General features: G+C 49.1%; 1 protein-coding gene across 3 annotated transcripts in view; it reads left to right on the top strand.

Moving 5' to 3' along the window:
- MTHFSD (methenyltetrahydrofolate synthetase domain containing) overlaps positions 1-9922 on the top strand; it is an 11780-nt gene extending 1858 nt beyond the window's left edge. For 2 of the 3 annotated variants that reach the window (XM_088447992.1, XM_088447990.1), the window contains exons 3-9: positions 4354-4457; positions 5177-5290; positions 5507-5620; positions 5925-6015; positions 6110-6222; positions 6610-6735; positions 7548-9920. In XM_088447992.1, coding sequence (XP_088304118.1) covers positions 4354-4457; positions 5177-5290; positions 5507-5620; positions 5925-6015; positions 6110-6222; positions 6610-6735; positions 7548-8072 — 1187 coding nt within the window. In that variant the 3' untranslated portion in view covers positions 8073-9920. Of the gene's footprint in view, positions 1-4353; positions 4458-5033; positions 5148-5176; positions 5291-5506; positions 5621-5924; positions 6016-6109; positions 6223-6609; positions 6736-7547 lie in introns of all 3 variants that reach the window. The other variant, XM_088447993.1, reaches the window with a different exon arrangement.
- Positions 9923-13026: the final 3104 nt, after the last annotated feature.

Below are 13026 nucleotides of genomic sequence, written 5' to 3'. Positions count from 1 at the left end.
GCACTCACACTCAGTGCTGGTGAGTCACATTGTGCTGTGTATACCAGAGCCTGCACTCACACTCAGTGCTGGTGAGTCACATTGTGCTGTGTATGCCAGAGCCTGCGCTCACACTCAGTGCTGGTGAGTCACATTGTGCTGTGTATACCAGAGCCCGCACTCACACTCCATGCTGGGGAGTCACATTGTGCTGTGTATACCAGAGCCTGCACTCACACTCAGTGCTGGGGAGTCACATTGTGCTGTGTATACCAGAGCCTGCACTCACACTCAGTGCTGGGGAGTCACATTGTGCTGTGTATACCAGAGCCCTCACTCACACTCAGTGCTGGTGAGTCACATTATGTATACCAGAGCCCGCACTCACACTCAGTGCTGGTGAGTCACATTGTGCTGTGTATACCAGAGCCCTCACTCACACTCAGTGCTGGTTAGTCACATTGTGCTGTGTATATCAGAGCCTGCACTCACACTCAGTGCTGGGGAGTCACATTGTGTATACCAGAGCCTGCACTCACACTCAGTGCTGGTGAGTCACATTGTGCTGTGTATACCAGAGCCTGCGCTCACACTCAGTGCTGGTGAGACACATTGTGCTGTGTATACCAGAGCCTGCGCTCACACTCCGTGCTGGTGAGTCACATTATGCTGTGTATATCAGAGCCTGCACTCACTCAGTGCTGGTGAGTCACATTGTGCTGTGTATACCAGAGAAATTCTCTCGCTCCGGGGCTCACTACAAAAGGGGCGGCTGTCGATGGTGATCGACAGCTCACACCGTTTTGTAGGCAGGGTGGGGGGGTGATGTCAGTGGTGATGTACTCGTGATGTCAGTGGTGAGCTTCCTGCTCTATTAGAGCAGAAAGCTCACTGGGGCTTGCGGCAGACGAGACCCTACCACAAGGGTCTTGTCGCAAGTCACTATGGACACGATGGTCTTGACTGTCGCGACCATCAACCTGGCCGCTCACTAAAGCTGTGGGTGGTCATCCACAGCTTAGCAAGCAGCCAGGAGGCCGGCTCTTTACAGGGAAGCGGCCGCCCTCATTCAGAGCGAGCGCTCGTAGTTTGCTAGCACCTCTGACTGAGGTCCTCAGTGCTGGGGAGTCACATTGTGCTGTGTATACCAGAGCCTACACTCAGTGCTGGTGAATCACATTGTGCTGTGTGTACCAGAGCCTGCACTCACACTCAGTGCTGGTGAGTCACATTGTGCTGTGTATACCAGAGCCTGCACTCACACTCAGTGCTGGTGAGTCACATTATGCTGTGTATACCAGAGCCTGCGCTCACACTCAGTGCTGGTGAGTCACATTGTGCTGTGTGTACTAGAGCCTGCGCTCACACTCAGTGCTGGTGAGTCACATTGTGCTGTGTGTACTAGAGCCTGCGCTCACACTCAGTGCTGGTGAGTCACATTGTGACTCAACATTTAAATTTGACAGTCATTCATAGGAGCAGCGCCCATCATCAGCGCTCCAGTGAAACGTACGTCAGCGGACTAGAACGCTGACCATGGGCACTGCTCCTATGAATGACTGCCAAATGTAAATGTTATGTGAAATATGCTGTTAGTACTAGGGTGATACTAAGTTGCAGTGTATCCGAGACGAAGCCACAGCACGCTGGGGTCCTCGTGAACTGAGTCTGATGTCTGCGGTAGTAACACGCTGACTGCAGACGCTGCCCTGTAATGTGCCATAATCTAATAAGCTGCAATAAGCTCGGGTCCATATGAACATGACCTGGTATCTGCGGGAACAATATGGTAATGCTGATTACAGATGCTGCCTTTAACCTGGCATCATACTAAATCTATATTAATCAACAACTGACAACAAACAAAGCTGATTAGTGAAGCTCCGTATACAGGGCTGAGGCCGGTGCACAGGCTATAGGCCGGACGGATAAAAGATATTCCCCTGTTACAATAATACCTCCGTATATTATAATGAGGTATGATGAGAAGGACACTCTGAATCTCTTCTTCTTTAGGAATTTAGCAATATAGCAAATAATATGCTATATAGAAGGAACAACATGGGTAGGATCTTAAATCTCGCTGATCAGTATTAACCAATGTGGGAATTATTGCATGCAGTATAGTGTGTCATTTGATGCCCAAACAATAGACAAACACTAAATTGATGTCCTCAAAAAAATTTTTTTAGGGGGCTTCATATTAATTTAATAAACACTGTTGCAGAACCTCATGTACTATTTACTCAAAAATATGTTGATTAGAAAATATATCGTGATCTGAATAAACCTTTATGTTTAATTGGAGGAATTGGTTGATCTGATAACAAGCCTTCTGTTCACTTACCATAGGAATTGGTATGCTTGTAATTAGCAACAAATGTTTCAGTGTTAATAGGTACATAGTATCTTTACCAATATGGACACAGTGTGTGGAAATAACATGGCTTAAGCAGACTTTTATTTTTTTTTATATATGGTTAGTTAAAATGGCTTGGTCCTTCCATCAAAATGATATATTGTAACCATTGATATACAATAGTATATAACGATTAGGGTGAATATATGTTCAGCATTTCACTAACCATTTACTTATCATTTCAGCAGTCAATAACATATACATTAATCAGGGCCGAAACTAGGATATCTGTCACCCGGTGCAAGGTAGCAATTTTGCGCCCCCTCCCTTCCAGTACCTGGATTTGGTCCTTGCTCCTCCATAAGGCAGTGCACTAGTCAGGCGTCCCTGGTATAGTGACTTACATTATTCCACACACTGTAATGCCCATTACACATTATGCCACACACTGTAATGCCTATTACCAAAGTGCCACTTACATATTTGCTCGACACCATTTTATGCCGCACAGTAAGGCTTCTAATTACTTTAAAATTACCTGCTCGTTGCCAGGGGGTTCCATGCTCGTTGCCAGGGGGTTCCATGCTCGTTGCCAGGGGGTTCCATGCTCGTTGCCAGGGGGTTCCATGGGAGATGCAGCTTTCAGCATCTTCTCCCGGCACTTGCGCTGGCCTAACAGACACTAGAGGTCCAATAGGACCACTAGTGTCTGTCTGCTCCTCGGCGGCGGCCATTTTTGGATGGCCGTTTTCAGCAGAGTCCATGCGGACGGCTAGTCCACATGGAATCTGCTGAAAATGACCATCTGAAAATGGCCGCCGCCAAGGAGGAGACACACTAGAGGTCCAGTGAGGACCTCTAGCATCTGTCTCCTCCTTGGCGGCGGCCATTTTTGGATGGCCGTTTTCTGACTCTGCAGCCCCCAAGCCACCGTGAGTCATCCCTTTTTCACCCCCTGCATTCCGGCACCCGGTGCACGTGCACCTCTAGCCCCCCCCTAGTTGCCATGAACACTCAGAATACAGTATAGTAATTTATTCATGGGACAAGCGGTTGCCCAAAGTGTCAGCTTAATTTTTATTCACATTTTTCTGTAATTTTTTTTTTTCAAAAAATCTGAATTTATTTTATTGATATTTCACTATAGTAAGGTTTTAAACAACATAATAAAGGTTATATTTTAATTTATATCAATTTACTCTTTTGTGCGCCAATAAAGGACATTCTTTTCTCCTTTTTGTGGAATTTGTATGTTAGAATCCTGTTAGTGTCCCTGGCAGCACCCCCAATGGAATATTTAATTTAAAAGTTTACTATTGATGGGGTTTATAATCAATCTTGCTGGTGCGGTGGTTTTTCCTCTTCCCCTTTCCTTTAGTGAATACCATGAATCACCTTTCTAGGTGTAGAACTGACCATGTTTAATGTCCCCGCTCCTCCTAATGTGCCAATGCTGCCGCCGGTACTAATCTGCTGTCATAACGCACCGATCCCGCGTCCTATCTCCGAGATGACGTTAGGTGACGGGATCAGGGAGCAGATGGAGACCTGGAAATGTGCAGAGCGTAATATGTTACCTTAGGACACCGGCACATTGGCGTCGTCTGCGGATATTACGTTTAAAGAGTGTTGTGATTACACTTGTGCTGCGTTGTAACACATGAGAGCAGTATGTTTTATCTACGGCTCCTCCCTATGCCGTAGCGGCGCTGGCACGGCTCCTCCCTATGCCGTAGCGGCACTGGCACGGCTCCTCCCTATGCCGTAGCGGCACTGGCACGGCTCCTCCCTATGCCGTGGCGGTGCTGGCACGGCTCCCCCCTATACCGTGGCAGTGCTGGCACGGCCAACCCCTATACCGTAGCGGTGCTGACATTATTAGAAGACTGTACACTATCTCGCCTGTGTACCTAGAAATATCACCTTATATATAATTATGTCATAGATAATATAGGGAATTCTCACCTGAGTCCCCGGCCTGGCAGCCTCTAACCGGCACCTTATTCTCCTTCCAGGGTGTAATAAATGGGACATTCGGCAGAAGGTTTGGGATTATATAGAACATAAGAACCTGGCTGACTATCCACGGCCGGTACATCACCGGATTCCTAACTTCAAGGTACCCGGGACCCCAATTATCTATGTATGTGTCACTGTTACCCGATAGTTATATTATAATCGCAGTATTACATGCGTCCTATGTAGTCGCCTGTAACGTTCTATAATATCCGAGACTGATGACATCTTCCCCGCGTGTCCTGAGCCGGTCTCAGCCCAGACGTCGGCATTTGTGGCCAGTAAACCCCGTCTTCCACGTAACCGACCCATTCCGGGAGCTTTAGAGGACACACGGGTTTCCATATGTACGTAGCAAGCCATGGTGCAAGTTTGGCATCGATGTCTGTGGATTCCATTCCACCCAGGGCCCTGTCCGTGTGGAGTCTGTATGTTTTCCCCATGTCTGCCCAGGCTTCCTCCCACACAGGGTATTTGGCTGCTGACAGCAATGTACCCTAGTGTATGTGTGTAGGGAGAATAGTCTGTAATACAGATGATGGTGTAAATGGCCTTCGCATGCCAGCAGCTCTGATTCCTTCCGTGTCATTGTGTATCAGCAGAGTAGTGTGACCATTGGGGGTAGGGTCCATGTTCGCCTTCCCTGTACCAGTGATCTCACTGTCCTCTCGGTGTACAGGGAGCTGCCCGGGCTTGTGAGAGATTAGCAGCCCTGGAGGAATTCCAGTCGGCGACGACCATTAAGATTAATCCCGATACGCCGCAGAAGAACGCGCGGTTCCTCGTTCTGGACGTAAGTAACCCATCTTTCCCTCCGTCTAGACATCGCGCCAGGCCTGCCAGAATATAACGGCTCTAGAGGCTTTCAGCAGAACGCGAGAGGTCAAAGTGGACCCGGACAAGCCGCTGGAAGGAGTCCGGATGTTGGCCCTGCAGGTACAATGAGCCTTGTCCCTGGCCTCTCTGCCCCTATATGGTTATAGGCACACTACCCAGAATTGTATGATAAAAGGCATGTATAACTCTGTGCTGTATAATGAGTGTATAGACGATATAGCCCACACCCTGTCCTGTTTATTTAGACTGATTATTAATTTGGGCGATTAATTAAACCACTTGATTGGGATTTTTTTGTGCGTTTACAACCTACAGGCTCGTAAAACTTTGCTGGTCCCAACTCCTCGCCTCCGGACTGGACTCTTCAACAGGATCACGCCTCCCCCCGGGGCCAGTAAGGAGGTTCTGAGAATCTGTTCCACCTCACAGGTCAGTAAATTCTAATAGTACTGAATTAAAGGCCATTGTCGTGTATAGTGACCCTAAGCTGTAGCAACCTGTGTTCCTCTGCTGCCACCTGGTGGAGAAATCAGACTGATGCTGGAAATCCTCTTTATTCGAGGGTTCCTACAAAGCTTTTCTACATAAATAATCAGTGGGGGGGTCAATAAATCTCAGCTGTTTTGTAACGAATATCGCTCTGTCGGTTTAGCTTCTGGTCTACTGGTGTTTACTGCGATATTACTATGTAATCCTGTGTGTTACGCCCCTGACGTCTCGCTCGTACATGCAGGGGGTGAAGGAGTACAGTGTTCCCCTGGGTTTGGACTCTACAGTGCAAGTGGACCTTGTGGTTGTGGGTTCTGTGGCCGTGTCGGAAAAAGGTAACGGAATATGGCAACTCCGAAACTGCGCTAATAGGACCGGAGCGGACCCCCTTGCGTCTGGCTGTATTTTGACCACCGTTGTCCTCCACAGGATGGAGGATCGGGAAAGGCGAAGGCTTTGCAGACATGGAATATGCGATGATGGTGGCAATGGGGGCAGTTATAGATCAGACCATTGTGGTGACTGTGGTACATGACTGTCAGGTGAGCGGTGGTGATTAATGGCTGCCAGCCACTAGACGGTATAATACTGCTATAATAGTGTACGTTGTGTTATTCTACAGCCGTCCCCGGTGCTCCTACCCTACTGTACTGTATTACGAGCTGCATGCGTTCTTTTTCCATCATTCCACTAATAGCTGAACCGCGGGCTCATCGCTCGCTCATCCCTCTATGTGACTGCTGGAGACTCATGGTTAGAGAACAGATTCCGGTCTCCAGTACTGTTGCTGATTTACTGTAAACGTTGCACTGCGGCCAGGCTGACTGCGTAGCGGGGAGGGGGGAGGTATTGATAACTCCGGCGACCCGATCACGTATAGCCGTGGCGATGAAAATGATCCGCGTCACTTCTGTTTTATGTATTTCCAGGTGCTCGATATCCCCGAGGAGCTGCTGGGTGACCATGACCTTACAGTGGACTATATCTTGACACCCACAAGGGTTATAAAGACCGACTGCACTCGTCCAAAGCCACAGGGCATTATATGGTCTAAGGTGAGTGGCGCACTGGGTTTAATGCCTGATTCGGAGATAAACCCCGTCACCACTGCAATTCCGTGCGCAGCGGACTTGCGGAAATATGCAAATGACTTAACCGGTGTCTTGATGCCACGCACTGTAGCGCACTGACATCGGAAACATTGGTCGCCTGGAACCTATGAGTAAGCCTCTCTCCTAAGGTGCCGGGATCTCTCCAGCTGTGAGCGAATTCTCAGAGGATCGCATTCCTGACACGCCTGCGTTTTTCTAACCGCCCCCCACGTTTACCTCCCCCAAACGCTAACTAGCTGTCACTCACTTTGCGAATAAATACCCTCTGCGACCGCCGTTGCTAATCCATCGCCGTGTGTGCTCCGTGCGGCTTTGGCACTTGCACAGTAGAAAAAGATAGCTCCAATGCATCCTACATTGACATTGCGTCCATCTCTGAATCTGGCTATTCGTTCGGGAATATCCATCTTTCTTACATGGTTTCATGTTAGTGTCGATGGCGCTCGCAGTTGGTCGATGTTTTAAGCCTGCGCGTGCATCTAAGGTGCACATCACTTGTGTCCCATTGTCAGCCCTCGGAGAGGATCTGCACCTGGCACACGCTTTGATGGTGCAGATAAAGACGTAAATACACTGTCGTAAGAAAGCTGCAAGTGGGAGTCTCAGTTTTGTGAAAATTGCCCGCGCCTTTAGCATAAGACGCAGACGCGGCCTCTGCCATGCCTGTATCCGGCCCGTAATGCGGCTGTTAGCGGTTTCTGAGGATTATTGGCGAACCTGAGATGTCTAATCTGCTCATTGTCTCTCTCCGATAGATCAGCCGGGAGATGATGGACAAGATGCCGATCTTGAAGAAACTTCAGGCAAGAGAGCAGAGAGCCGGGAAGGATGTTACGCTAAAGAAGGAATGTGGTTCCCCACCCGCACGCCAAGCTGGGGGGACGCCCGCCACCGGCACAGATAGCATTCGGGCTGCGCAGAACGTGCCGATGGAAGCCAATCGCGGAGTTGCAGACCTGAAAGATGTGACCACCGTTTATATCGGCAATATCCCACCGGCTACACGAGTCAGCGAATTTAAGACCGTGTTAAGGGAGAAGGGGGCTACCCCTCTCCATCTCACCTGGCAAGGAGCCCAGCACCGAGCTTTCCTGGACTACGCTGACCCGTGCCAGGCTGAGGTGGTAGTGTCCAGCCTGGAGGGGTTAAATATAGGGGGACAGGCCATACGAGTGGAACTGGCTAGATCCCAGCGGAGTAATATCACTGGACGGAGGGTCTTTGGGGAGAGGAAAACCAGAAGTAATAACCCCAGAAGTCACTATGACCCCAACAGATAAGCAGCACTAATTGAGGCTTGTCCTGGTTCGTTTTCGGAGACCTCTTTGGAACTTACTTCCTGGAACACGCTCACAGACAATAAGGTGATGGACGTTATACCCCGCGGACAATGCAATAATAAAGCCAGGTCCTTGTTCTGAATGAGTCCACAAATCTGTCGCTTTCATAGGGTACATGTTACCTAGGTGGCTGCAAGTCCACCACCCAGAATGTGGTGATGCTGTTTTATTTGTGCAGTGTTACAGTTCTATTTACCCTATTGATGGTCACAGCAGATAGTGAGAGAGATAATCTCTCCTGTTGCCCATAACGTTATCTGTATCGTGGGGATAAATTGTTTTGAAGGAAAAAAAAAAGAAACCAACTTCTTTTCTCCTAAAGGATGTACATATATTACATCAGGTCCATGTAGTGTGGTAGATCGGTTTAGGTTATATACAGATATGTAAAATAGGTTTGTGACAAATGTTTACACTATAAATCTGGCCCCACATTATACGATATTGCTCATGGCGACCCCCAATGGATCGATCACATCATTATCGTACATATCGCAAAAAGACTCCGGCTTGTGTATGCGCTCGTCTTCTGAGTCCATTATAGACCTATCCGGGCGCACATTGTAGCGTCCGCCACCAATCCATATAGATTGGGATCTATCGGCTGTCACAGATAACTGCGCTTGAGTTGTGACCTCATCTGATGTACAGTGTGAATTCCTCCTCCCACTGCGCTAATGGTAACCTCTTTTACGACCATTTGGTTCCAGAGCTGAGGATTGCGTCTGCTATGGTCTTTAATTGCCGTATATAGGACCAGATTATCCTGCAATTATACGTCCTGCTGTGCAGCGCCCTCACACTGACGCTCCCTATGTGCCAGGTGTGAGCTATAACCGGTGGTCCTGAGCCATCAGATTGGTTCTGTGCAGCGTAGCCTATAGATAGGGGCAGAAAGGAGAGAGCTTCCCATACCCATATGTCAGGGCAAGGTTACACCTAACTTCATGTTTTTACCTTTGAAGCTCATGCTGTTCTATTAAAGACTGAGCAGGGCCCTCCTTCCCCTCTGTCTGTTATTACCCAGTCTGGTATGAATACTGCGTTTGTTCCCAATTGTAAAGCGACAAATGTCGGCGCTATATAACGAATTGTTAAAATAGAGTAAAACCTAGATCTGTATTCCGTGTCCGCACTTTTAAACATCATGCAAAATAGGGAGCAATCGATCTCCGTAAGGACTGTGTTGACCCCTTCCCCAATTACAGACATCGGCATGTGATACATAAGAATCCAGAAGCTTCCCCGCAACATGCCACAGAGCCACCGCATGTACCAAGCTTTCAGCCTCATGGACACGATCATGGCAAGGCTCAGAACTTCCCGGAGTTGTGATGGGAGAATTATCTGGCTGGAAAAGTCTAGTTACAGCTATATATTTATGTACACTTATTTATATTGCACCAAAAGTTGGGAACACCGCAATAAGTCGGACACTTGGTAATAACAGACAGAGAGGCTTGAGGGCCCTGCTCTCGCACTTCCAGCTATAGGATGGAGAAACTGCCAGCAGTGTGGGATTCACTGGTGTCCTGAGGGGTCGCACATGCCGTACTGGTAGCAGTGATCCCGATCTGTGCCAGGATAACACCCAGCTGCCGTTACACCGATACCATCTTCCTGCACAGGTGGCAGCTGGTTGCTGGTCTCATATTTCTCTCTCTGCATATCCTCGTTCTCCCATCAGTGGCAAACGTCAGGAACCGGCATTAAGCAGACCATGAAATGTGTTTCCAGTCAGGTCGTGTCCTTGGGTCCTTCACCCGCTGCCAACGGGCCTCCTAGTTCCTCACTGATGCCAGTGGAGCTCCGTAGGGTTGTGAGCTTCCTCATCAATGACCAAGAGTCATGAGCTGTAGATCCGGAACGGCCTCTTTCCACAATTTAATCTGCTGTTAGGTGACTGATCGTTATTGGGTTGGTGGCTCATTCCTCAATGCACCCGTGAGTGGAAATCTCACCAGTTTGCTCATCCTGATACTTCAGTGTGTACAGTCCCCACTTTGTTGTGCTGGGGACCAGACACAGCGACGTGTCATGGATAAAGATCTGTCGGTGGGGAGAAGGCACATGACATAGTGAAGCTCCGACAGACTATATATCTTACCGAGAGAGCGGTCCTTTGCGGGGATTGTCATGCATACTGGCGTTACCAACGTTGCCAATGGGCATGCAAACACCGGCGGAATGCATTGCGTGTGCGATGCGTCATGGATCCCGCCCCTGGTTTTGTGCCACGGATCCTCGATCCATTGAGTGCTCATGGAGCTTGCTGTAAGCAACACGTCCCCCCAGTTTCTGCCTCAGACAGAGATCCCACCTGCAGGAAGACAGCAGCTTCGGGGCCAGACATACAGTAGGCCGCGTCACCGAGCTGCTAATCTACAGTTCCCAGAACTATGGAAGCTGGCCTGACCTTCATCGGAGCCGACTTGCATGAAATATGGGGTCACGTGTAGATGAACATGGACGCAGCGTAATTTCTCATGTATTAGTTTCTTTTATTTTAGTTTTATTGATGCCCAATAGCGAGTGCAGAGTTTGTTAGTGAAATTAATCGTTAAAAACAAGAAGTGTATGTGGCGTATGTTTGGCGTTAACCGGTGCTACTGGTGCCGACCTACAGGCATCTTGCTATAGTTGCGGCTTTGCATGTGCGCACGTTAATGTCTTTATTTATATTTTTCTTTTTAGTTGAACGTACTTTAAGTCTGTGATTTGTGGCGCAATTGCGGCCAGCTCTTCATCAGCCCCTAAGTCAGCGATACTACAGATAGTCCCGGGCCCTAGTATTCCTCTATATCTGGGGGTGCTTGCTATAAGCAATTGTCTGATGGCTGGTGATATCCTCGTTATAGGCCATGTGGTGCCATAGAAGGGATTTGGGGCCTCATTCAGAGGTGGTCGGAGGATGCAAGCGGTCGCTCAGAAACTGGGCGGCCACTTGCACCCTGACCGCCCGCCTCTGTTGCGGTCGTTAGGCTGTGGGTTAACACCCACAGCTCTAACGCCCGCTCGGGTGACCATCGGGGCTTACGACGAGACCCTAGGGTAGGGTCTCCCTTGTCGTAAGCCCCGGAGAGCTTCTGGCTCTGTCTGAGCCGGAAGCCCCCCCACTGACATCACTAGTGATGTCAGTGGGGCCTCCCCCAAACGGGAGGCGTTCCCATGGGAACGCCTCCGTGCGCTGCCGCCCCCCCGGCCCGCCTTCCAAACGGGGCGAGCTGTCAATCAACATCGACAGCTCGCCCCCTTTGGATCGAGACCCGCTACGACCGGCGCTGTCGGTCGTAGCGGGTCTCACGCTTGCGCACCCCGGCGCCGTCGTACGCATGCTCTGTGGGGGGCCATCGACCCGGTCCGAGCGCAACGGCGCTAACCACCGGGTCTGAATGACCCCCTTGGTGTGGCCGGGCCGTCTGCAGGCTGGTATAAACTGTACAGCTACTTACTGGCTCCTAAACTCGTCATTGGCTATTGAATATTACAAGATGGACATATCCCACCTTGTATGATGATGGCTATAATCGCCGTGGTCTCCAAATCAGGAGAAGATCCTACAATCTATAGATTCTAATATTACTTTCAGTTGTTGTTTTATTATTATCATACACATATGACGCTGTGGCTTGTCTGAGCAGTGAGTTATATGGGAAGGGATGACGTACCTAATAAGTGCCTGGATTACATTTGTGTGTGAAATATACGCCTCGCTGTAGTATAGATGTGTAGCAGTAATTCGATGTCAGTATATCGCATGGAAAGCAGATCGGGGCGGGCGGCTGGGCGCGGTGCAGGACTTGGTTGCACTCATGTACGTAGCAGGCCTATATTTTGTGGGTAGCGGGGCGCAGTGACTAATGACATCAGCAGCGCTATGTCGCTGCTTCTCCAGCTCGCAGTGCTCCATCTGTAGTTATATGATGTTAGGGTGCAGCCGACTACCACAATTCTTACTTGGCATTTGGATTTGAGCTACAGGAGGAAAGAAGGTTCTTATTGGATTTCAGAAGCGCTACACACAACAGATGAGCGCAGGGGCGTAACTAGAACTTTGTGGGTCCCATAGCAACATTTTTAAGGGGGCCCCCCCATTCACATTATTATTATTGTTATACTCCTTACATTATGCCACACAGTTGTAGTGCCCTTATATATTATGCCCCACAGAAATAGTCCCCTTTATACATTATGCCACACACTGTAATGCCCCTTATAAAAGATTATGCCACACAGTAATGCCCCTTATAAAAAATTATGCCACACAGTAATGCCCCTTATAACAGATTATGCCTCACAGTAATGCCACACACAGGCTATTATGCCACCCCCGCCCCCCTCCAGCAACTCTCCCTGTGTCCCCCTGGGAGCATCTCACCGCTGCTGGTCCGCGAGTTCCTATTGGCTCACGACCGGCGCCTGATTAAAATGACATCGGTGCTGTTCCTCAAGAGCTGCCGCGGGTACATGCATGTGCTGGTGACCCGCCACTAAAAAAAGTAAAAAACCAACTTGGCAGGGTGCAGGGGGTTGATTGCTGGGCCGGGTGGTCCCCTAGTGAGCGCACCCCCTGCACCCTCTCTAGTTCTATAGCAAATGGCACGTCAGCATTTATCACTAATACTGTCCAGACCCTGTTCTCATGTATGGCGCTCCATTACATCATCATATGTACTAATAGGCCAAAGTGACTTTTTCATTTAAAACCAACACTGACATTACACTACGCTGTGCTGGTGGTGGGAGGGTACGTTTACATAGATGGACGCTGCGTTGAACGTATCGTGACATTTGCGCAGGTTTCGGGGCTGCAATACAATGTGAGAATGGAGGGACCTCGGGTTCCCTATTGTTAAATAGAAAGTAACAGGAACCATAAGGGCTAAGTCCTAGA

Source organism: Taudactylus pleione, unplaced genomic scaffold (genome assembly GCF_031769625.1).
Source record: "Taudactylus pleione unplaced genomic scaffold, aTauple2 ptg000447l, whole genome shotgun sequence".
NCBI classification, from domain to species: domain Eukaryota; kingdom Metazoa; phylum Chordata; class Amphibia; order Anura; family Myobatrachidae; genus Taudactylus; species Taudactylus pleione.
The sequence above is the reverse complement of the archived record's forward strand: the minus strand, read 5'-3'. Positions and strand labels throughout refer to the sequence as shown.